Source organism: Haliotis asinina, chromosome 14 (assembly GCF_037392515.1).
Source record: "Haliotis asinina isolate JCU_RB_2024 chromosome 14, JCU_Hal_asi_v2, whole genome shotgun sequence".
NCBI classification, from domain to species: Eukaryota; Metazoa; Mollusca; class Gastropoda; order Lepetellida; family Haliotidae; genus Haliotis; species Haliotis asinina.
In genome coordinates, this window is record NC_090293.1 from 1,962,195 (window position 1) to 1,989,608 (window position 27,414).

The 27,414-nt window shown below is 43.3% G+C and overlaps 1 protein-coding gene across 1 annotated transcript; it reads left to right on the forward strand.

Annotated features, from left to right (window-relative positions):
• The first annotated feature begins 2,656 nt into the window (after positions 1 to 2,656).
• On the forward strand, positions 2,657 to 26,806 carry LOC137262133 (beta-hexosaminidase subunit alpha-like). Its single transcript, XM_067799911.1, has 14 exons — positions 2,657 to 2,782; positions 9,970 to 10,194; positions 11,138 to 11,500; positions 12,111 to 12,223; positions 13,252 to 13,362; positions 13,476 to 13,577; positions 14,230 to 14,329; positions 14,555 to 14,744; positions 15,133 to 15,216; positions 16,680 to 16,758; positions 17,795 to 17,966; positions 20,959 to 21,049; positions 22,406 to 22,510; positions 23,184 to 26,806. Exons 1-14 carry the CDS (start codon positions 2,728 to 2,730, stop codon positions 23,242 to 23,244), a joined length of 1,851 nt encoding a protein of 616 aa, XP_067656012.1. The 5' UTR covers positions 2,657 to 2,727; the 3' UTR covers positions 23,245 to 26,806.
• The last annotated feature ends 608 nt before the right edge of the window (positions 26,807 to 27,414 follow it).

The window sequence follows — 27,414 nt, forward strand, 5'->3', positions numbered from 1 at the left end:
CTCTGTTTACATTCCTAGCGCGTTTATATCGTGGCGATCATTGTTCTGCTCATACAAGAAACTATAAATGGCTCGGTATGTGATCATAACATGCATGCATGTGTCTCCTATTTTCTGTTTGATTCAGCTTATAGCTGCACGTGGTGTATGTACTGCAAGCGATTTGCGAGGGACCTGTTTCTTCTGATATCACGCCACACTGTGCGCTTTGCCTCAGCCTCGCCCAGTGTCCTGAAACTTCGGGGTATATGACATACCGACCCCGGAACTACTTAAATAGATACATACTCTGTGCATATGTTCATGCATATATATTTTGTTCAAGACACAGACGGATGCTCCTGACTGCTCCTGATCTGAGGCCCTTCCATTCTGACATGGCTGATCATTGTTGGTTCTGAAATAGCTGATGTCTGGTTCGTTCTGACATGGCTGACCTCTCGTTCGTTCTGACATGACTAATCTCTCATTCGTTCTGATATAACTGATCTCTCGTTCATTATTGCATTGATGATCTCTGCTTCGTCCTGACATGGATCATCTCTCATCCCTTCTGACATGGATAATCTGTCGCCCTAAGTGCATGGTCTCTGTTGATTCTGATACCTGATCTCAGGTTAGTGCTGACAAGGTCTCCCGTTCGTTCTGACATGACCGATGCAGCAAAGCGGCGATCGCCGTTAAAATATTTAAGTTATTGTTTCTTGCCTAAAGGCGCACTAGGACGGCGGCCAACGGACGACCAGTAAATGACTCCGACTCCGGAATAAGACGCCATGTTGTCCCGGGGTCACTAAGTCTCATCTATCAAATACAATAGAAAACTTCATGGCCAGTAACGAAAACCCTTTCTCTACTCTATTCCTGTGTCTATCAGGCTGCATCGCCATAATCTGTAATCATAACAACTGTCTACGGTTGTATAAATTGAAATATCATTCATGAATGTATTCTGGTTGCTCATCGCGCATCGTTCTTGTGCTGTTTGTCCCTTGTTTGATGACCGCGTTAGCATCTACACTGAAATGTCGCATATATTACTGCATTAAAGGAGTTGACCATCCATACACAATATTCCTCTTAACCATACCTAAATGTTTAAACGCTGCTTTCTTCGGTGCAAAAGAAAAAATTGTTTTCTACACACCCTCTGGTGTAAATGAAAATTAGCTGTGAAATGTTTCTGTTCGGGGAAATAGGTGTTACTGGTGTCTTGTCATGACTTCGGCGAGTCCTAACTTTCCAGGTTCGACTCCTTCTCGCAATATATCCATGCTGTAAAGGCCAAGGCCTACGACATACTTTAGACGTGTCTGAGCGGCGTATAACAGAAGAAAGATGCTGACTGTTTAGGCATGAAGTCCATAGTGGTGCTCCGAAAGTTGCATCCAGAATATTCCATCTCCGTGATTCACGTCCACTGTGAACACGTCCACTGTGTACACGTCCAGTGTGAACACGTCTACTGTGTACACGTCCACTGTGTACATACATATCTGAGTAGGAGTGACAGTCGCATGGTGATATTCAGTCATGGCTCCTTTGTCCTCGACCGTGCTTTAACGAACCGCTTTGCAAAGACGGAACCTCTTCTTTCCTCTAAAATGCAAGTTCTGACAGGACAATTTCATGAAAAACGTGTGTCTACTGAGGGAATTGAATTGTGAAGTCAGTACCGAAGGAAGGTTCTGAGGAAAGTTATGTCCAATGTTCTTGGAAGTGTTATATTAGCAAAACTGATTAACTGGCCTAGGACAATTATTTCTATCTAAAAACAATAATTGTACTTATTTTGATTATCTTCGCCATGCCTAATACATTACGCGCGTATTAAATTAGTATACCCTCGTGGTGTCAGCCGTTTAGTCACCCTCACAACGGTAATAATTGAAATAAATTTACGTCAGCTATTGCAGACTTTCCCCATGATGGTGTACACGAGGATATGCACAAATAGTTATGCAGTGATTAGAATGTTTGTGCTACCTGGTGGCTTTTCATTAAATAACGTTTCGTGTTCCAGGCTAATTTTGCTCACATCAGATATGACTTAAAATTTAGCATGCAATGGATCAATATGAATGGTTGGCCCAATATGAATGAAATCTTTGTCCTATAATGAGTATTTCATAACCTATGTCACCAAAGAGCCCGCTTGCTGACCTTGTGCCATAGTTTACCATTAAATTCATCTCAGGTCTGGTAACAACAAGTAGCATACGTTAACACCTCTATGAATCAGCGAACGTCCGCCCACCGGGCAGACACTTCTACCCCACCCTGGCGGCGGTCTGTAGTCCGGTGGGTTGACAATACTTGAACCTCAAGTACAATATATCACAACTTCCATTCGGATGGCCCTGTGGTCTCGAAGGTGCACATAGCAGCAAAACACAAGTTTCCTTACAGCTAGGTTTGACGGTACCCCCATTCAGCATGTGTGAACGAGGAGCACCCACTGGCTCTACGAGCGGAATGTGCAGTGGGACCAGTCGTTTCCGGCTGCTACACAGCAATAGTTCATTTCACATGTTTACCTTCTTTGTAGCATTTTTTTTAAAAAGTTGGAATTTACAAAATGTCATCTTGCCCTATACATAATCGTCTTCTGACCCAGCGCGAGCCTCTGTGATGACGTCACGGCAACCCAAGCTTCACACAGCGTTCTTCACATCCGTGTTCTACAGTCACAGTCACATGCCTGAATCCAAGTTGTCATATTAAAATATGGATATCAATTTATTATTGACACTGTTGCTTCTGGCCACTGGGTGTATGGCAGGTAAGTTGAAATCATACTGATAATGTTTCTTATATATTGTTATTTAGAGTTATAACACTGAAATGGAATGTAATTTTGTCATTTTAAATGCACTTTTGTTTGCAGAGTATCTGTCTGAAAGTTTACGTTAGCTGAACTGGAATATCAACTACCTACAATGTAAACAATGAGTCTTATAAGATGTTTCTCCAATGATGGATGCATCTGATAAATGACACCTGATGTCAAGTCAAGTTGAAATTTGTGCTGTTGATATCTGAACACAAACTGCATGAACATGACATGATAAGGTCCTAACGAGCTCAATGGATCTAGCATCACCTGTGTTGCAAGCGTGTACGTGTGTGTACGTGTGTGCGCGCGCGCGTGTGTGTGTGTGTGTGTGTGTGTGTGTGTGTGTGTGTGAGTGAGTGATTGTGATGTAAGAGACGCATACCTTAGGATTCAATACGTCGATAAGGCTCTTCCAAGATGAAAATCAAGTAGAGGGATTTCAGACATGTATTCCTGACATATACAATAAGTAATGTTTAGTACTATAGGAGTACAGTATGTGTAGAAATGTATACAGAACTACAGTCAAAGAAGGAAAGCCCACATTTTGGGCTGATGTTAGCCAAACGTGTGTATATGCTCAGCTCATTCCTAGAAGACCAAACATCCATCATGTCCGGCAACTGTCAGATCAATACGTCCACACTTTCAATGATAACATTTCCAATGAGCTAAAAAAGGATTCAGCAAGTCTTGTCTACATACATACATGTCCTTCATTGTTTACACTGGGTGGTGGGGTAGTCTAGTGGTTAAAGTGTTCGCTCGTCACACCCTAGGCGCGGGTTCGATTCCCCACATGGGTGCAATGTGTGAAGCCATTCTGGTGTCCCCGACCGTGATATTGCAGGAATATTGCTGAAAGCTGCGTAAAACCATACTCACTCACTCACATAACTCGATCATTGTCTTCACTGAACCGGAAACTGGTTATGTGACTTGGACGAATGCGTGTCACCGTTATTCGTTTCCTGGACGAATGCGTGTCACCGTTATTCGTTTCCTGGTTCTTAGTTTCGTCTGCACACTCGAGTATGTCGAGATGATTCTTGAGTGGATGAAACATTGCTTACTTCCCTCACTCACCCATTTCGGTTGAGACGCCCTCATTGAATGCTGACAACGACTGGGAGACATGTACACGCTTTCATGAGACAATCGAGGACAGTGAAACAAGTGACTCAAAGTAATGTAGTTGTGAAACCTGTTGTCAGTAAAACATTTTGTGTTGGGTTAAACGTCAACTGAATAGCCATGCAGGAAGTAGACAGCAATGAGCTGTATTTGTGATCTGATGTACTGCGGGCGTCGCGTGATGTATTGTGAACACCAATGGTGATTTATCTAGGTGCTATCACATTCTTAAACGCTCGTGAATCATCGCATATTGTACTTTTAGGCAAGTATCTCAAAATATTCAAGCAGTACCAAACTATGAAAACGTAGCTTCATTTCCTGAACATGATAACGCCTGTTCTGTGTTCCTGTGCATGCACGGTCACTACTGTAAATTGTGTAAATTGTCTTTCCTATTTGAATACGCATAGAACTAAAGATTTTGCGTTTGATGTTAGATCTCTGTATTCGGTTTGTCAAATAGATCTTAACATTAGCAGATCACATATATGGTGAGCTCTTTATCTGTTCTGTGAACTGGACACTTCAACATGTTATCGTTTTCCAACAAAACAAACAAAATGGACGTCCTCTTGCATTGGCTTGTGTCATCAGCGGTGAACAAGAATGGCCTGCACCGTGAGAATGCTAGCGGCGTCTGTATAGCAGCGATGCGGCCGTATGTTCGGAATGGGCGGTATTTAGCTGCGCTGCTTAGTTTAGACGAATAGCTTCCTGATGCGAGGAAGCCATATCCATAGGTCGTAACGTCCTTCTGATATCAAGCCCACGTTGCTGCCCCCGAATCTCCACACACTGGTGTGTGGCTCTGAGCGACACGAATAACCGAGCGGCACCCATATTGCTCATTCAGTTTCTTTTATTACGTCACTAATTCTGGTGATAGTGGTGCTCAGGTAGTATTAGGGTGATTAATTTCACTGGCATTAGTGGATGATTGGCAAGATGCAGTTCAGAGGATAATGATGAAGAAACCAGGGAAGGGCGTTACTCGGGAGATACTAGATGTCAACAGGCCTTATGGGAGCGTGTCACCAGTCTGTGACATTCAGTTTGAGGTTTGCATCCCTTAGTTGTGTCGGGATTCGCTCATCACTGTTTGGGATCAAGATTTCCCTGATTGTAACCTTTGGTCACGGGGAGGTGTCTCATGCCCGTGGGTGGCCGGTAAAGAGAAAGGCCACAGGGCGGTGGTTTCTCTGAAAACTGGTACTGATTGTTACCCCGCCTTGTGCTCTGCGGCAAGGGGATGAACACAGACACGGAACGTCCGTATCCCTGCCCATGTGATGTTCCCATGTCAAAGTTCGCCGTGGTATCCCAATTGATAAGCATTATAAGACCGACATAAGTTCCAACTAGTACAAGCATTCCACCCACGGACCTTCACACACACGTTAGTGTTATATAGACAAATGCATTAATCCTGTCCAGCTTCATCTGTGTAAAGTCACTAACAGTTACACCGACAAACGTGAATAAACGAACCGAACATATGTCACATGAGACTTGAATCAACATACTTTCTATGGCTGCTGTTTCGCCCTGTGTCTCTTACGCTTACAACAAGCAAGCAGCTATCAAACCCCACTGCCACATGTTCCTCGACATGGTTTGTAATCACCCCCATTGTATCATGTTTGTATACAGTTTTATGTGTTCAAAATACGTGAATTGCGGTCACTGTACCGCTAGGGTCTCTGCCGGACAATCCGTACGTCTCATTCCATCGTATGTTCATAATTCTTAGATGATCTTAGCATCCAATCTTTACCTTACACTTACAACAGTCGCAACACTAGGATCGTTTTGTGGAAAGTGGCCCAGCCCTGCCTTCGTAATATCTAATCAGAATATCTGAACCAGTCCTGTTTGGTCAGAATGTTTCTTGTGGGTGTTCAAAGTTAACGACGCATCGGCAGTAACTCAACCATGTTATTGGTGGGAATGGCGTTGCAAACTGGGTTCGAAATCCAGGGTTCCTTGGAAGAGTTAACGTTGCTAGACACCGCTCCTTTTGGTCTTTCGTCCAACACTGGAGCCTATAAAGCTGTCCAGTCGTATGGGACGCGGCAGCCTGCTGTGCCAAGTCGCGTTCTTTTCACGTGTACGCGCGCAAAGCCTATCATCTTTGGTTCCAATCCAGGTTCGCTTTGATTATGTTTCTTAGTTTGCCAGCCAGTGCCTGTGACACAACGTACGTCCGTGAGCCACGCAGACCCAGTCCTATTAACCAACTGACCTCCTTTTAAGCCGTTCCGATTTTTCCCGTGTGAAAGTGAAATAAAACACCACAAGCAGCTATGGTGACACTAAAGCCCAAGTCCTTGTTTCAGGGGAAGAGGCTATTTACAATTTCTTTTTTTAAAAAAATCTTATTTCTATGATTGATGTCGAGTTTAGATGGCATATCGTTGACAAAGACGTCACAAACTGTCCCTGTTTGAAGAGGTGGATCAGTGATTCGCTATTCATCTGGCTCACTAGGTATACCTGTTATGTGTTTTTACGCTTATTCAGTGTACTTTTGTAGCGTGCAAAGAAATTGATATAATATCAAGTTCGTTCCAGACCGTCAAACCTTTCTAGCAGCCGAGCTTCGTTTGCGATTTTCACGATTTCTCAGATTTCCGTTTGAGCAAATTGCTGAGCACGCTGTACGACGTGTTTTCAAAGATTTGAATGAGCTTAGTGTTGGATGTTTAGATGCATCAAATAATGTCATTTGTGAAATTCTGGACTGGCTATTTACTAGCTATTGCGCAATAGGATGGAACCCAGTCACCAGACAAGGCGAGATTCGTGTAATCAATGTTTTAACTTGTGGGAATTGAAACATCAGAGGTGCCATATCACTAGGATGAAGAAGAATCGTTCATTTTGTATATTTTTGCCAAGGCAAGGCATGATGAGCCAAGATCCTAGTACATGGAGCTGTCAGTTTAACATGACACAGCTCTGCCAGAATCTACCCAAGGCATAAGTTGTAATATACATGTATACCGTAACTGACGTAAGTGCGCGCCTCTCAGCGCTTCTCCGTAGCATAGCTAAGTGTAGACACATCTGAAGTAGTGAATATATTTGACCATAGTCAACGGACAGTGTAGCTATATATTCACGAACAAGCATGGGTGCTAATGTCTTTAGACGAACTGACCACTCTGAGGGTCAGTTTTTACTCCCCTGCAAACAAGGTAATTCACCTGCTCCAGATGTCCTGACACTTGTACCGGGGAACTATTCACCCTTACCAGGTGATCTGGCACTTAGAAATTGGTGAGTTTCGAGAAAGTTAAGATTCTTTTGACATCTTTTCTATGTTACGGTGCACGTTTGTGTTGCATCATAAAATGATAAAGAAGTTGTCATCATCAAAGTATCTTACCTCTGTTGCTCGCTATACCTCGTAAATCCCACCCATTCCATGCAAAGCTGGATATTGTTACACACTATAACATTTCACTTAAGTGGAAAACGTCTGAGAATGGTATAACTTGAGTAATGTTCAAAACAGCATTAAAACTTAGTCACTCACTCACTCACTCACTCCGCCCAAGTTCTCCCTCATCCGTTAAAGCATCTTTTTTTCAACGGTACGAGCACTTGTACAGGGTCAGACTCCTGTTTACATACACTCGAGTAATGAATGTCTACCATTATCTGGACATGCTATTTCTGTCAAATGATTACTACAAATAAGATTGAAAGTGTTTCCTGGGTTATAATGTTTCGGTGTTTCTGTTTTTCAGTCTGAACATGCCAACCGTTATCTGCAGATATGCCTCAGAAGTCTATGTCAGGAGCAGGGTCTTTATGTCCTGATTCAGCACAAGCTATAAACGTGCCATAGTTTGACTCATCCTGTTTGTTTGCGCTATAACTGCATTATTTATGTATTGAAGTTAGCGAGAAATCTATGTGTGCCTGGTATACAAATATTGCTTGGGAGCATCATGCTAAATTTTCTGAAGTATCACTTGGGTACATCACAGTATGCCGAGACTAGGGAACTCATGGCGTCAATATCAAAATGACCATCGAGAAACTAATAACAATTGGACTCCTTACTGATGGCCAGACACTTTCGACATTAATTGGGAAAATAGCGGCGCTTATCTGTTTTCGTGACTTCAAAATCATACAGATACGGACATCTTTGTTTATTTATCCCAAGCTGTCTTTGTGCAGATATTCTTTAGTCAGATCACATTACGAATCTGCCCTGGGAACATCATGTACTACCCAGTGTACACTCACTAGTGTAAATGCTGCCACTTACTACAGTCAGCTGTTCTAAACTAGATTTGGCAAAATCTTCCACACTGTGTCAGGTTACTGTTTACACATGAACTGATGTATTGTAAAACAAATTTGTAACACTGAAGCGATTATTGACATATGTTCAATAAATGATAAAACTAGGTGTAAACTAGCAAATTCTCAACAAACCTTCACACCAAAACGCAGATGTTCACATGTACGATATCTGCACATGCTTTTCAGCAAATTTGACGCATGCTCCTCACGCAACTCATAAACTGCAACTCGTGCAACTGCATAAAGTTTGCAGTTGGTTCCCCTAAGTTTGTGTAGAAATTCATCTCCGATGTAACCATTTGTAAATATGTAACATATAGTGAGTTGTCCCCCGGTACACGGTACAACGATCACTTGCGAATGGTACTTGTCTCCCGGTACACGGTACATTGATCACTTACGAACGATACTTGTGCCCCGGTACACGGTACAATGATCACTTTACGAATGGTACTTGTCTCCCGGTACACGGTACATTGATCACATGGATACGGTACGGTACATATCGACTTTGGGATAGCAAGGTACAAAAACATCACTGAGGAATACCTCGACATCTTGGTAAATACAGTGGTACATATATCCCATGGGAACATTACGACATATCACTAGAGGTGAACAAACCTTCAAGGGTTCTTTAATAACAGTGTGATGCATCTTTGTGAAATATATCAGGCTATTAGACACATGTTGGAAATATCGTGCACTTCATGCCAACAATTATGCAAAGAGGCCCGCGTGTTCTCCTAGATCTCTCACTAACGCTACACACATTAAAACGGAAGCCAAGTAAGGTTTTGTAAATTACTGAAACGAAGACCATTTCAAACACAGTTACGTTACCTCAGATATCTTCAAGTCTTTGCGAAAGGTAAATATTCTAGTCTGATATACACGGGGAGTGAGTGAGGGACTTGGGTCCCTTGGGTCATATATATATTGCCAAGATAGGAACACGCAATGTCATTTGGAAATTCTACTTAACTGAGAAAGTGTAATCCCAAGTACATTGTAGAAGTCGCGGTGGCTGAGTGGGTTAAATAGCTGACTTTGTGTGCTGGTAATTTGATGCCCGACTCTGGGAGCTCGGGTTAGAATTCCCGATGGGGCTCGAACCAAAAACGTTCTGGAATCTGTACTTCCATGAGAAAGAATTGTCTGCTTCCAACAGAACTCATGTTGCTATTCCTAGAACCACGAGTGTGTCTTTTTATGGATTACTCTTAAATAGTGATAGTGACAGGTATTTGTCACCTCGTCACCCATCTAACTATAATCCCTTGTCTGCCATCAAAGCTGAGCTGAGATCGGTCTAGTGTGTTTTGTTCTCACCAGTACTAACGCTCTGCCTCTGAACTTATATAACTCTGATACAAACAAATATACCTATTTGGAGGAACCCCATTGCGAGATTTGGAGACTGAAGACATTTATACATTCTGTTTAGAACTGTTGCATTACAGATATAGGCCTTTAAGGAATGGAAATCAGAATGGCCCAGGGACTTTTAGACAGACTTGTCCTAATCGTAATATTCCGAATATAATCCATGGTCGACATTGCGCAGGCTTTTCGATGCCTGGTTTTTATTTTGTTGTAATGATCGTTATTGGTGCATCAAGCGTAACCAACTGTGCAACGGAAATAACTCGGCTCACTGACTGTTCGCTTTGCAGCTCAGAAGCTCCAAGGGGAAAGGTCTTACAAGCGATCCAGACGGCGGAACCATCACGCCCCGGGTGAAGGTCGGCGGGGAAAGATGAAGAGTGCCATCTTGCAGGAGATGCTACCGTATGAAGCAGTGGAGAACGTCCCGGTCAAGGAGAGGATGGACGTGTCATTGTGGCAGACCAGAGGTCACGCGAAAACAAAACGACGTCGCTCCAAGAGACGGGTTCCAGGTACGTCTGGAGATTCCAGGTTTGTCTCATGTCCAGATGAAATCAGCTCCTATAGTCCCGGAACTTCAGTTTGCAAACGGTAAGTGAGTATGGATTTACGCCGCTGTTAGCAATATTCCAACAATATTACTGCGGATGGGACACCAGAAATGGGCTTAACACATTGTACCCATGTGGAGAATCGAACCCAGCTTTTGGCGTTACGAGTTAAGGCTTTAACCACTAAGCTACTCCACCACCATTTGCAAACGATGTGATACCAATGACAGTGTCATTGTAGTGAAGGTGGTGGCAGTGTTGCTTGTGGTGGGCTGCTTAACTACAATAGGGTGCAACTGGAACCGATATATTTTCTCTTCTGGTTAGTTTGAGTAAGCGAAATCAGTCACTGTATGCGAGGTGATGTGTTTCTCGTTTTTATTGGTGTCTAACTCTCCTATTCATATTCTGTAACTTCAAAACGACTTCTGATAAATTATTCTTCCCCAAATATATGTCCCTGCAATAAGCCCATTTTGTTGTCCATGAATATAATCCCCCTCAATTTGTTTCATTGTCTACTCGTGATGTATGTCTTGTCTATACTGCTTAGTAATGGGGCACCTTGTGGTCTCAGTGCGCCATGTTACACCTCCTTTATGCCAGGATGTGCTGATAGTGGGTTCGAACCTCAGATATGTCTGAACTGTACTCAGTGAATACTGCACTTTGCCAGGTTTTAAACATCTAAGACTTGCACTCCCCTATCATTAAGCGTCCGTGCGTGATATAATTTAAATATCATTGAACAGTGTAGCAATTAGTTCACTCCCTTCCAAACTGACAAATCCCACTTACACCTTCATTCTGCAGTGTGGGACCATACCTCATCACTTGTATTGGGCTGTTGTTACACACATCATTGTATGAAAAAGACATTGTGTATTAAAAGCTATGTTTACAGATTATTCACGTGACAAGCATGCGGCCTACAAGACGGAGACAAGAAACAGAACACAGGGTCAACCATGGCCATTACCCCGTCACTTCTGGTCTGACCCAGACATGTTTTATCAGTTGGATAGTCACTTCCGGTTTGTCATTAGCCCGTCTTCTCGGACCTGTGTGACACTCAGACAGGCACTGAGACGCTACTACGTCATCATTACGGGTCGGCCACCTAGTGCACTATCAGTAGTGATTGGGGACCAGGGGCAGTTCGAACCTTCTGTGGAACAAGGCAATCCTGCTCGTCTGCACAGCGTGGTAGTGTCAGTGCTGTACTCGTGCAGTGATGCATATCCAGAACCAACTGCAAATGAAACATGTACGTACACCTTATAACATCACACTAGCGTAATAACCGTAACGCCTTAATTGGGCTGTCGATTTATCTTAGGATGCGCAGACATCACCCTACAAATTTAAGTCCCTCGGGACTTCAAATCACTTATTTGGTCAGTCGACACCATTTCGTGCCTGTGCCTCTGATATAACTGAAACACTGCCCACAGTTCGGGATGGTGAGGCATATGAACGCAATGATCCAATGATTTTGACCTGCTACTGAGTGTGTCTGTATTAGTACTCCGTATGCAAAGTCCGGATAAGTGGATGCGTCAGTGCTTCACAATGGTAGCCATGACATCTGAACCGAATATATCTATGTTGATATATATTTTCGGGGGTTTTATTAGGAAGGAATGCCAGTTCAACGAAATATTTAACTGTATGCCTATGGACACGGATACTGTGCGCAAGAGGTACTTGTACATTTGGCTATAAGAACTGTGAGGTTACATGCCAAGACAAATAATGTATACCGGCTGCCTTGTGTGAAAATAAGTATAAATGCCAAGATTCAGACTGAATAAGATAAGTATTTATCATATTACCAAAGCTTACACACCTGTTTACTGGAACTCTATTCACTTCAGACACATTACAGATCAGCAACGACACAGCGTCCATCACTGCGGGTGAGGTCTGGGGCGCTTTGAGAGGTCTGGAGACCTTGTCCCAACTGGTATATCTATCAGATCACAGGCAGGTACATATAGCGGCAGGTCATTGTCACCTGATGCATATAGCAGCAGGTCATTGTCACCTGGTACATATAGCAGCAGGTCATTGTCATCAGGTACATATAGCAGCAGGTCATTGTCACCTGGTACATGTAGCAGCAGGTCATTGTCACCAGGTACATATAGGAGCAGGTCATTGTCACCAGGTACATATAGCAGCAGGTCATTGTCACCAGGTACATGTAGCAGCAGGTCATTGTCACCAGGTACATGTAGCAGCAGGTAGTTGCCACCAGGTACATATAGCAGCAGGTCATTGTCACCTGGTACATGTAGCAGCAGGTCATTGTCACCAGGTACATGTAGCAGCAGGTCATTGTCACCAGGTACATGTAGCAGCAGGTCATTGTCACCAGGTACATATAGCAGCTGGTCATTGCCACCAGGTACATATAGCAGCTGGTCATTGCCACCAGGTACATATAGCAGCTGGTCATTGCCACCAGGTACATATAGCAGCTGGTCATTGCCACCAGGTACATATAGCAGCTGGTCATTGCCACCAGGTACATATAGCAGCAGGTCATTGCCACCAGGTACATACAGCAGCAGGTCATTGCCACCAGGTACATATAGCAGCAGGTCAATGTCACCAGGTACATATAGCAGCAGGTCATTGCCACCAGGTACATATAGCAGGTTACAATCAGCAGATGTAACACATGCAGCAATATGTGTGTCTGTCTGGCTTACCTGACCCGCCCATGTTGTCATGACCATCATCTTCCCATGCTTCACCATCTGTCACGTGGAAGTGGCACAAGACACAAACGCCATTAGTGTTTAGGAAGCGTTTCCTTTGTTAAGCGTTCATTGCCTCATTTTATGATTAAAGTGACAGTTGTGATCACATATGTGTTGATTGTCTTGATTCTTTGTCTGATTTTTTCCTTCGATCATTAGAGTACTTGTTTCTCCAGGACACCAATGTACATGATAATGGAACCAGTGCACTGAGAGCCATAGATTGATATCTGATCACTGTATGTTCCAGCCGTGTGTTCACATCACCGACATCGTGGACTTTCCCCGTTTCCATCACCGCGGCGTCATGATCAACACCGGCACACAGTACCTCCATCCAACAACCATCAAGGAGGTCCTGGTGAGAAATAACACAAACACAACAACCATCATCAATTATAGTTTTATTCTTTGGGTGAGCCTAGTTTCTGTTATGTGTCCCTAGTTCCTCAACGTTATCACTGTCTCCTCCAGGAGGTAATGGAGCACAATAAGCTGAATGTCCTGCATTGGCGTCTGGTAGATGACCAGTCCTTTCCCTGGGTCAGCAAGTCATATCCCGGCTTCATGAACAAGGTGAGTATCCAACTTTGGAGGGGAAAAAATCCCACAACAATGTAAGCACATCCTCCCTGGTCTAACGGGGTTAGTGAGGCCAAGTGATGTCATCCATTGATATCAGACGACCGACAAGGGGATGTTACCATAACATGGCACGACGGCAGGATCCAGAATGTCCAGATGGTACCTTTGACAAGGACAAGATACATAGCGGTTGACCCTACACCTTGTTTGGAAGTTGTACTGTCCACTGGACCTGCACCATCCCAGACGTTCCTGTCTGTGCCTTTAGATGTGACTTTAGATCTTCAGCGTGGAACACAGATTGCCCTTCACCCTTAAAAGCTTCAGGTTAAAATGTTGTGGGTCCTAATCAAAATGTGCATGTGTATTTTAGCTACTATATAAGCTATTTCCAGCAAACAAAAATGTGACAACGAACAAATTGAGTTAAAGTATTTAAGGACCGACGTTAATATCGAACGCTGCCATGGAACCTCTTTCTCATGATACTGGTAAAGAGTAGGACGTCCCTCTCTCCATTGTTGGCTCAATACTTTGGCATGGAGCATAGGATATGCCTGTCTATCTATCTCTTACATGCACAACGTTCTGTCTCTCTGTCTGTTTGTAATATGAATAACACGCTGGGTATGACTTTCCTCAGGATTCCAACAAGGAGACGTACAGCGCAGCGGACTTAGCGGATATCGTAGAGTTTGCCAGACAGAGGGGCATCCGGGTGCTTCCTGAGCTCGACTCACCAGGTAAGATGTCAATTCCGTTACAGGCTCCACTGTGAGGGCTTGTAGAAATATCTGATTGGGTTCGGTTTCAACTAGGTTTCATTTGAAATCATGTGGGAGTGATGGGGGTCACTCACGCTTACTTATATATATATAAACTCCAAGACGTATACTGAACTACTGAACAACATCTGACGAATGCCAGCCTATAAGTCATCACTACCTAACCACTTTCAAATCGCCAAGGTCACACCGCCTCTTGGGGAAACAGCGTCCCTGACATCATGGTCGACTGTGCCGACAAACTGCATCGGGTGGTCGACGTCAGCAGTAACGTCACGTACACGGTGTTGGAACGGTTATGGGGTGATTTGTTAACAGCGTTCCCAGGACGTCACGTGCATCTTGGCGGGGACGATGTGCCCATGTCGTGTTGGTGAGTGTTTCTTGTTGTGACATTGAAAGCTATGTTCTTTAAGGGAAGGGACGATGTGCCCATGTCGTGTTGGTGAGTGTTTCTCGTTGTGACATTGAAAGCTATGTTCTTTAAGGGAAGGGACGATGTGCCCATGTCGTGTTGGTGAGTGTTTCTTGTTGTGATTTTGAAAGCTATGTTCTTTTAAGGGAAGGGACGTGGTCCATGTCGTGTGCGGCGTTTACATTGGCGTTACATACATGTTTGATATGAAGCCCTTGGATCAACGAGTATGGTCGTATGTCTAAGATCAATTGTCTTCTGTCAGAAAATACTCACACTCAATCCGTCCTAGAAACGTTCATAGCTCTAGCTGCCAAATCTAAACACTCATTTTTTTTGTTTCCAGGGCAAAATCCAAAGACATTGCTAGGTTCATGGAAAGAGAAACAATTGAAGATTACAAAGAATTACAGAATTATTTCACTCGCAGGTAGGTGATTCTGTTTCATATCAGTCTTCATAAATATGAAATTATCACTCAAAATAATTAAGATGAGATTTGGGGGAGTGAGCGTTTGTAATCAACGTTGTCAAAAACCAAGATGTGACAGGTATGGTCGTGAGAAACCTGTGGCTTAATTTGACCATAGGCAGAACCATTTGCTGCATTGTGCCAGAGTAGCGACATCCGTCATTTCCCAGAACTGTGCGTTGTTCGTTTTGCTCATGATCATGTAACATGTCTTCCAGTAAAGTATGTAATTCAGTAATATGAATGATGGAGTCACGTATGACCGTACTAAGATATATATCTTGGCATGATCCCTCTTTTATATATATCCAGTGTTTCAGTGATCTAATTCTGCAACCAACGCTCTATTTTAAGCCCCGGTTTAATGGGTTAACATTCAGCGTACACAACAAACTAAGTGGATAATGAAAGAAACAGCGATAATATAAACACGGAAATAAAATAGGCATCCAGTTTCTAAGTGTTCGACGTTGATGCTGATTGGCTGGTTACCTCCCTTGCACATCTCCGCCAGGGGGAGCTGCCAATACCGCATCACTCCGCCATCAAAGCAGACGGTGTTTGGCATGACTGGATCGTATGGTTGTCGCCAGCAGTTCAAAAACGCCACCATTACCTTTGCTCATTATATTGGCACAAGTTTAAAAACCGAAATCGTCCAAAACCACCTATGATCATTTGAGAAATGGTTTGGCAAAGAATGTCAGACAATGACTCATGGTTTACGGATCAGGACGATGTATTTGCGCGACGTTCATGTCGGTGCTGTCTGGGTCGAGTGTTGCTTACACCTCCTGACGCGCATGACTGACTGTGTAGAGTTAAAGATAGCGTATCTTCACTTCGTTCCAGGGCAGGCGTTTTGTCTCTTTTTTGTGTATAAAAGGTGATTTGGAAAGGTTGTGTGAAGAAAATCATCCTCACATGCATTGATGCAACGAACGTTTCCCCTGACGTTAGACATCCTGCTGTTGACAGAAGTCTGGAAGACTCTCTTCGGGAGTGTTTCTTTAGTTGAGTCTCAGGTGTGGAGTTCGTAGCTTGTACCCTGCACTAACCTTCATTGTCGTTGAGTAATTATAGAAATGGTTATCTGCTTGAATGATAACAATGATATATAACGGTAAACAAACAATGCAGTCTGTGATCGAACTCAATCAGATTTGCAAGGCCCTTCAATTAGCCTGTGCCTGCTTTCCCTCACCCATGACGTCGCTACCATGACAACATGTCATGGGAACAAACAATTCCGGTTTTGTCTTAGGAAACAAGAGGTTGGCGATTTTGCATTTCTGTATTTCTGTTGGTTTAATCCCTTATGTATTATGTTGTGTGTGGTATGTGTGACTGTGTACCATCATGGACAATGAGTAGCTCTTTCCTGGGTGTAATGCCAAATATAACACATTGTTTTTTTACAGATTGTCAAGTATTGTAAGTCAGCTGGTCGCCAACAGGACATTTGTGTTCTGGCAGGATGTACTGGACAGTGGAGTCAGTGTACGTACGTGTAGATGTGAAGAGTGTTCGGTAGCAGACTCAGCAGATGGTAGACAGTACACAAAAGTGTTTGTATGTTGTATCTAACGACAGCTGCATACAGTACGTGATGATATCAGCAGGCGATAGACAGTACACAGAATTGTTCGTGTGTTACATAACGACAATTACGTACGATACCGAACGATGTCAGCAGGTGATAGACAGTACACAGAAATGTCCGTACATTACCTAACGATGTCGGCATGTGCTAGACAGTTTGAAGTACGTTTGTAACGATGTAAACAGGTGCTGGATGGTACAGAAGCATTCATACGTTTCGTAACGATGGCAGCAAGACAGTAGACGTACGTTACTTACCGATTGCCCTGCTTCACGTGTAGTCGGAATCAATGGCCGTTCACAGAAGTCTGAAATAATATAACAGATGGGTTAAGCAAATCAGTAGATCATCGGACAAATGACCTGACTCGGGTATGATGCTGGAGCTGGTTTGTCTCATCTGCTCCTCGTTATGTCAGTTTGTCTTTACACGGCAACTAGGTAACACACTAGGTAACACTCCCAGTTACGTAACGTGTTTAAATATCTAAAGGAGAGCAGATGACGGATGCGATAAACGCCGCTGTAGATGTCCACTGCCCGACAGACAGCAGGCTAATCTTTCTGTAAAGAAACCTACCTGGTTTCGTATCCCAGATTCCTCCAGTTACAATTCTGTATCTGTGAGCACCATAAATGTATCCATTTGTTTCACCAACATGGTAAATCTCTAGGCCGTATATCAAGCCGTCACACAGGTGGATTTATACCCTATACTTCATTGAATAATGATCGGAACCACAGTGCTAGGGGCAGACACAGCTTTGCCCTGGATGCCTTGGTTCCACGGTCTTCAGACAATAACCCAAGCTTCAGGCCCTGCACAAAACCGTCTCGTAGGTGAATGTGCGCACAGTATTTTGTAGTAATACAGTTCACTCCACACTGTTTGTAGTCTTTGCTACAATAATTTTCTAACTTTTATTTAATTCAGATTGACGAGCAAGCCATAATTCAAATCTTGAAACCTTATCCCAAGGCCGCTATTTCCTTAGCGGTTAGCAGAGGTCATCGGGTCATCTACTCGAGTCCGTGGTGTCTGAACTACGTCACATCCGGTATGGACTGGCCCATGTTCTATTTGGCTGATCCACTGGATCATACAGGTCAGTGAGTAGAACTGTACACCTCAGTGACATACAGGGTATTGGGTGGAACTGTACATCCGGGGACATACAGGTCAGTGGGTGGAACTGTATACCTCGGACATACTGGTCAGTGCGTGGGACTGTACAACTCAGGGACATACAGGGTAGTGGGTGGAACTGTACACCTCGGACATACAGGGCAGTGGGTAGAACTGTACAACACAAGGACATACAGGGGAGTGGGTGGAACTGTTACAACTCATGGACATACGGGGCAGTGGGTGGAACTGTACACCTCAGGGACATACGAGGCAGTGGGTGGAACTGTACAACACAGGGACATACAGGGTAGTGGGTGGAACTGTACAACTCAGGGACATACGAGGCAGTGGATGGAACTGTACAAATCAGGGACATACGGGGCAGTGGGTTGGACTGTACATCTATAGGACCTACAGGGCAGTGGGTTGGACTGTACATCTAAGGGACATACAGGGCAGTGGGTAGAACTTACATTTCAGAAACATACAGGGCAGGGGGTAGAACTGTACACCCCAGGGACATCATGGTCAGTGGGTGGAATTGTACATCTTAAGAACACATAAGTCATTGTTTGCACAGTACATCTTAGGAACATATAGGGCAGTGGAAGCGTAGTATATATACACAAAGCACTGGCTTACACGAGGACAGTGGAGTCCAGCCCTATCCCAGTTGTGAATTGCCAGCTCAGTCGAGATGTGCCGGCTCATCGTCGAGCCATGTTTCACATGGAAACCGCGGCTTCCTCGGACGGTGGGGTGGCCTAGAGGTTAAAGCGTTCGCCCGCCAAGCCAAAGACCTGGGTTCGATTCCCCACATGGATACAGTGTGTGAAGACACACTCATTTATTATCAAGAGTGCGAACCGGCCGATCCTGAGTCTTTAATGTCTGGTGACATGGTAACAATTGGTATGACGCGAACCACTGACCCACCGAAACACCCACCCATCGACTCATCGACCGTTTGTACAGATGTTTCTACGTGTATCCTCAACTAAATATCATGCTAAACAGGTTATAAAGTAAGTATGTTCTGCTACGCTAGTATCACCAAGGTGGTGACAAATTAATGCTCTAGAGGCACCAGAACTTGTGACATGGAGACAGGTGTTTGTGAAGGAATGTCGCATTCAAACAATCCATAAGTCAGTCCTTACAGGTTGTATTGGACAGTGAACACGTAAGAAGATAACAAACCAGTGTCTTCGCTTCAGCGATGGTTAATCTAAACACCACTATAAGCGTTATTTGTCGTATGGAAAGACGTATGCGGGATATCCGTTGAATCTCTTACGAACGACGGGGGTGAGTTGGTAAACCTCGAAACGTAACCATACGATTTTGAGATTCGAACTATGGCCTGTGATTCAACCTACGACCAAGGGCTTCAGCCATGTAAAGGACATTGCCGTACCCTTGAAACGTGACCAGAGATGTCTGAGATTCGGACTACGTCTAAGGAATTCCACCATCTAAGATCTCTGGGCGACGTGGCTCCAGTGTCTTCAGACATACATCAGGCATGACGAAATGTTGTTTTCTATGCGATTGTCCGTGCTGCCAGTCTGCAACGCAGTTTACATCAATGCACCGAAACACATGATGTTTGTGAAGAAGGCAAGGTCCCTCTGGAATCTTCCCTGCAAAACATCTACTTCCCCGTACGTATTGCCCGCTACGGACATAAACTTCATAATGTTGAATGTGGAACATTAATGGGAAACAAGACGCATTGTTTACACAATGAATACAAGCCAGTTTATCTGTGAGGGTCCAGCAGCCCAGGAGCATTAATACACTTCTTGAACTGTGAGCTTCATCTGTGCTGCGTGACCCATTGCATGTCAGGTCAGACAGCCTCACCACCGCACATTGATACATCCACCAGCCATTGCCACTCGGAGAAAAAGTTATTTTGGTAACATTACATGCTTATTTATTTCTTTAGCAGATGTTGTCGACATATCCGAGTTAATCATACCAACTGAACTCCCATGGTCCTCCATGGCCGGATGTTGCTATCTCTAGCAGGAATTCAGTTATTGAGAACAACGGGTCTTTATCTAGAGGGGCGTTGTTTCTGGAGCAGAGGGGCGCGAGCAGTGGTAGTAACTGACGTCCACGTTCCTTCCATTGTGTGCAAAATATGCGCCGTTTGTCGGCTGTACAAAGCCGTGGGCGTGTAGCGCCTTAACATACTAATTTATCCAGATTTTTAGACAAGTTGAAATTTTGAAATATGTTACCGAAATTCTGAAATAAAAACAAAAACATCTCTGACGAATTTAACATTTGTTTAAAAAACTACAGTATCATACATTCCAGACATACATGTATTTTTTCAAACTTCCACACATGACGCGGGCATCAACGATGCATATACCACCGATGGTGACAGGGTCGTTGGGGTAAGGACACTGAGTGTATATCGAGAAATCACATATAAGACAAAGAAGACGAAAATTCTTACCGGTTTATAGAGTGGTGGATCTAGACGGATCTATCTGACCTTCCATTCATCCATCCATCCATCCATCCATCCGCCCGTCCCTCCGTCCGTCCCTCCCTCCGTCCGTTATCAATGGACCCGAGCTAGTTATATTCGGACACTTGATGTGATTTCCATATACTTATATGTTAATTTTATGCAGCATAAATAATTTTACATGAATTAAATTGTCATAATATTCAAGTCAAATCCTGCACATTTGTGAGGAATAATCCTACCAACAATCACTTTATTTCTGTTTAATTGTTCGTTGCTTATTTTTCGATTGGCAACAATTTAATCAACGTATGTACAGTGCCTTGAACACCTTAAACATGGTGGAAATGTGAACTGAAATTGTGTACACAGAGCAGAGATGATTTTGCATTTGCCTGTCAAATTTTACAAATCCTAAACTCACTTCGTGAAAATTATATATCTATGTATATTGTTGCGCACTTGTGTATTCTGATTGTAGTTGCAGTCGCTGAGGGAGAGCTGGTGGTTGGCGGGGAGACCTGCCTCTCAGGTGAACACCTAGTGAACTCTAACCTTGAACAGGCTCTGTGGTGAGTTACCCAGCGTTAGGTAGTGCAGATATATGTTTGTGCTGGGGTGCGTGGGTTGGGCAGATTCCATGTGTGGGCGTGTCGCATAATGATCTGGAAATATGGTTTGACAATGTAAAATGTGGGTGAGAAGACACGGGGATGAGGTTTGTTTTTGTTTGATTGTTGTTTAACGCCACACATATTCCAGCGGTGGCCTTCTGTGCATAATGCAGTCTGGACCATCGGTCACCAGTGATACATGAACATCATCGCATCTGCATGTCGGGTAACGACATATGGATTGTTATATTGCGTCTTGTTCCGCTGTGGAAGATTATAGTCTGAGAAAGCGTTAACGACATCGTTTATTTTTAATTGACGACATCTCAGATTGTAACAGAGGCTGGTAGGTAGGTCATACGACCGCTGAATGTCGACATGATCTGGTCTGATTATATGGTTATCTGAGTGGCTCCACCTTCTGTATGATGCACACTCTCCTGTCCTAGTACATGTACTCTTAGTGCTTATAGTTCTCAAACTGGTCATGCTGTAGGAATGAGTAACTGGATGGTTACTTTGTTGTGGGAGTGTCACTGAGTTAGTGAGGCAGTGACGCTGATACTGAATAGCCTGTGTATATCGAGACTAATATGTGATTGGGTGAATGTAATTAACACCACACTCAGTAGTTTTCATGTACATGACTCCGACCGACACTGATGAATATGCTGAATAGTATTCACTGAATACTAGTTGTGGGGTAATCTCGCACGTCATTGACTTTGATCTCATGTCGGCTCCAGGATGGCGTTATACAAAACAACCTTAACGCTAAGGTGATCGGCCCATACCTCAACATAGACGTGTGTTGGTCTTAGCGCTATAGTGATCGGCCCATACCTCAACATAGACGTGTGTTGGTCTTAGCGCTATAGTGATCGGCCCATACCTCAACATAGACGTGTGTTGGTCTTAGCGCTATAGTGATCGGCCCATACCTCAACATAGACGTGTGTTGGTCTTAGCGCTATAGTGATCGGCCCATACCTCAACGTAGACGTATGTTGGTCTTACCGCTATAGTGATCGTCTCATACCTCAACATAGACGTATGTTGGTCTTAGCGCTATAGTGATCGGCCCATACCTCAACATAGACGTGTGTTGGTCTTAGCGCTATAGTGATCGTCTCATACCTCAACATAGACGTATGTTGGTCTTAGCGCTGAGAATGTTTTGTACCCCTGGTACAAGGATACCTGGACTCCCATATAATCCCAAACACAGAGGTTATAACCACTTTGAGAATGCAGATGACGCTGATGTTTCCAACCCCACCTGCCGTCATTGTTTACCTGTTTCATGTGATGCAGGTCCCGTGTGAGTGCCATGGCGGAGCGACTCTGGAGTGAACGAGGCGTGAGGAACGTCCCCGAAGCCAGAATGCGACTGGTGGAACAGCTGTGCCGCATGATGAGGTGAGATCGTCACCTTACTGGGACAACAGAAAAAAATTATCTCTGAACGCATATCACTTGATAGTAACAAATAAACCCGTTTAAACAGAAAAGGAACCCCATTTGAAGGAATCTAGACTTGCTTCTCTTACAGTTCAGAGACTGTGAGACGAACGTCTGTGACTCGGGCACAAGCTGTTAGATAGGTCTGTTCCCATGTTACAGATTTACATCAGGCCAGAAACGGGGTCAGAGTGTCAATGTACTGTCTAGAAGATCCCCGCTATGCATGCAGATCATATGATAATTTCATGAAATCTTGGGCGTCAGTGTACTTGAAGGCAATGTTTCACGCTAAATTAGACCTGTGAAGGTCACGGTTAGAACTGAACTTCAGTAACCTATGCTTGTCGTAGTAGGCGACTAACGTGATCGGGTGGGTCAAGCTCGCTCACGTGGTTGGCACATATACGTGTCTTCGCATCCTCATTGCGGAGGTCGACGCTCAGTACTGGACTGTCTGCTCCTGACTCGATACTCGAATGTTGCTGAGTGCGGCGTAAAATTAAACTCACTCACTCACTCACTCACGCAGAATTCAGTTGTCTTTGAAGAGTGCTGACAAAACTGAATATTTTACTGGCACTTCGTCGACTGAAACAAAATCTGAGATTGATAGATATCTCCGTTTCAGGAGACGTGTCCCCATTAGTCTGAGGAAAGAGCTCAGCCCGTGCAATCTCCGCGTGCCCTGACGATGTATGACGTCATGACTGGAAACTCTCAGCGATACATGTTGAAGATACAGCCTATGGTGAATAGAAGTTGAAGTCCTCTAACAGCCGTCCCAAATACACGGAACATCACACCTCGATATTAACTGTACTGTAATTGCTTGAACTAAAAGAAATTTTCGTTTGGCGATATCCACTGTAAGCTTCGGTGCCCAGTGCCCTCCCGTTACCTAAACACTACTTTTGTATGAGAACTGGAAGGCTAGGGAACTCTGTAGCCAGGTCACTAGACCGTCCAAAATGGAGTGTGAACGCTCCATTTCTCGTGTATTTAATATTGAATGTGTGTCGGTGGGACGGGGTTTATTGCTGTCTGTAGGCAATGCTGTTCTGGACAGACTGGTGCCAGAGGCTAGGAGGTGATGAGTAGTTACATGTGGAGGTACTGAGCTGTAACTAAGGCAAGGTCATCATGACCGCATGCTTCTCAATATATACTGCGTTCTAGGCAATGTCTGTCATGATGCGGCTAATATGTAATCTCTCAGTACAGCATATCGAGGACTCGTCAGTGTGTACTTTTACTTCAGTTGTCAACCTGTACAAATATTAATATAGTCTACCTGTACAGTAACAGATGTAGTCTACCTGTACAGTTTTGAAGTAGTCTACCTGTACAGTTACTGATGTAGTCTACCTGTACAGTTTTGAAGTAGTCTACCTGTACAGTTTTGAAGTAGTCTACCTGTATAGTTTTGAAGTAGTCTACATGTACAGTTACTGATGTAGCCTACTTGTACAGATGAGGATGTAGCCTACCTGTAAAGTTACAGTCTACAAGTTTCTGATGTAGTCTTTCTGTACAGGTTTCTAATGCAGTCTACCTATACAGTTTTTGATGTAGTGTAATTGTACAGTTTCTGATGCAGTCTACCTGTACAGTTTCTGATGCAGTCTACCTGTGCACTTACAGATATAATCTACCGATACAGTTACTGGTGTAGCATACCTGTACAGATGAGGCTGTAGCCTACCTGTACAGTTACTAGGGTAGTCTACCTGCACAGTTTCTGATGTAGTCTACCCATACAGTTTCTGATGTAATGTACCTATACAGTTACTAGGGTAGTCTACCTGTACTGTTACAGATGTAGTCTACATGCACAGTTAGTGACGTAATCTATCTGTACAGTTACTGATGAAGTTGTCGATCTGTACAGTTATTGGTAAATTCTACCTGTCCAGATACTGATGTATTCCACCTATACACTTACCGATGTAGTCTACTTGTACAGTTACTGATGTATTCTACCTATACACTTACTGACGTAGTCTACCTGTACAAACACTAATGGAATCTATTTGTACATGACGTCTACCTGAACAATCACGGATGTAGTCTACAGGTACAGTTACCTGATCGACTACCTGTGTAGTTACTGGTGAAATATGCCTGTACATACATGACATTAGCAACTAGTTATCGACCTGTGCGCACATGATATCAGTAAGTAGTTGTCTACCTGCACACACATGACATTAGTAACTAACCTACCTGCACACACATGACATTAGTAACTATTCGTCTACCTGTACACACATGACATTAGTAAGTAACCTACCTGCACACACATGACATTAGTAACTAACCTACCTGCACACACATGACATTAGTAACTATTCGTCTACCTGTACACACATGACATTAGTAACTACCCTACCTGCACACACATGACATTAGTAACTAGCCTACCTGCACACACATGACATTAGTAACTACTCAACCTATACACACATGACATTAGCAACTACTCTACCCGTACATACATGACATTAGTAACTACCCTACCTGTGCACACATGACATTAGTAACTACCCTACCTGCACACACATGACATTAGTAACTACTCCACCTGCACACACATGACATTAGTAACTAGACTACTTGTACACACACGACATTAGTAACTATTCGTCTACCTGCACACACATGACATTAGTAACTAGACTACTTGTACACACATGACATTAGTAACTAGCCTACCTGTACACACATGACATTAGTAACTATTCGTCTACCTGCACACACATGACATTAGTAACTAGACTACTTGTACACACATGACATTAGTAACTAGCCTACCTGTACACACATGACATTAGTAACTATTCGTCTACCTGTACACACATGACATTAGTAACTACTCAACCTATACACACATGACATTAGCAACTACTCTACCCGTACATACATGACATTAGTAACTACCCTACCTGTACACACATGACATTAGTAACTAGCCTACCTGCACACACATGACATTAGTAACTATTCGTCTACCTGCACACACATGACATTAGTAACTAGACTACTTGTACACACATGACATTAGTAACTAGCCCACCTGTACACACATGACATTAGTAACTAGCTTACCTGTACACACATGACATTAGTAACTATTCGTCTACCTGCACACACATGACATTAGTAGCTAGACTACTTGTACACACATGACATTAGTAACTAGCCTACCTGTACACACATGACATTAGTAACTAGACTACTTGTACACACACGACATTAGTAACTATTCGTCTACCTGCACACACATGACATTAGTAACTAGACTACTTGTACACACATGACATTAGTAACTAACCTACCTGTACACACATGACATTAGTAACTATTCGTCTACCTGTACACACATGACATTAGTAACTAGACTACTTGTACACACATGACATTAGTAACTAGCCTACTTGTACACACATGACATTAGTAACTATTCGTCTACCTGTACCAACATGACATTAGTAACTAGCCTACCTGTACACACATGACATTAGTAACTATTCGTCTACCTGCACACACATGACATTAGTAACTAGACTACTTGTACACACATGACATTAGTAACTAGCCTACCTGTACACACATGACATTAGTAACTATTCGTCTACCTGCACACACATGACATTAGTAACTAGACTACTTGTACACACATGACATTAGTAACTAGCCTACCTGTACACACATGACATTAGTAACTATTCGTCTACCTGTACACACATGACATTAGTAACTAGACTACTTGTACACACATGACATTAGTAACTAGCCTACCTGTACACACACGACATTAGTAACTATTCGTCTACCTGTACCAACATGACATTAGTAACTAGACTACTTGTACACACATGACATTAGTAACTAGTCTACCTGTACACACATGACATTAGTAACTATTCGTCTACCTGTACCAACATGACATTAGTAACTAGCCTACCTGCACACACATGACATTAGTAACTATTCGTCTACCTGTACCAACACGACATTAGTAACTAGCCTACCTGTACACACATGACATTAGTAACTATTCGTCTACCTGTACCAACATGACATTAGTAACTAGCCTACCTGTACACATATGACATTAGTAACTACTCGTCTACCTGTACCAACATGACGCTACTAGCCTACGCCTACGATGCTTTCCGTGCGGTGCTGTTACGGGAACCTTTAAGTATTTGGCGTTTACCAATATGTCAATAAAGTTCTACATCCACTGTGGACTATAGCTTGTTGTTATCAATCACGATTGCCCTAAAGAAATGAAAGTTAACATGGCTTAACATGAGGCTGTTTGAAGAGACTGGCTTAACATGAGATCCACCTGAAGTGACTAGCTTAACGTTAAATCCATCTGAAGAGACTGGTTTAACATGCAATCTACCTGAACAGATTATCTTCACACTAGAAGAGAAGAGACTGGCTTAACATGAAATCTACCTGAACAGATTATCTTAACACTAGGTCCGTCTGAAGAGACTGGCTTTACATGAGACCCATCTGAAGAGACTGTTTTACTGGAGAGATCAGACCAACATGAGATTTGTCTGAAGGGGTGAAGGTAAAATTAATATCGGCATAAATCTAACAATGTCATTGTATATGGAGTGGTGATTAAAGCACCATTAACCTGCTTAGGTTCGGCACATTGATTTGAACACTTAAAGTTCAAAGTGCCATAAAGGAATACATTAATTTCTCATTTACATGGCCTACATTGCATTACTGCCTATGTTTGCTGACAATGTTATTTCTATTTCTGGTCCTATTTAATTAGCGACAAAAACACTGAATAGTCTAGACGGCTAGTGTCCATCATGAAAAATAAA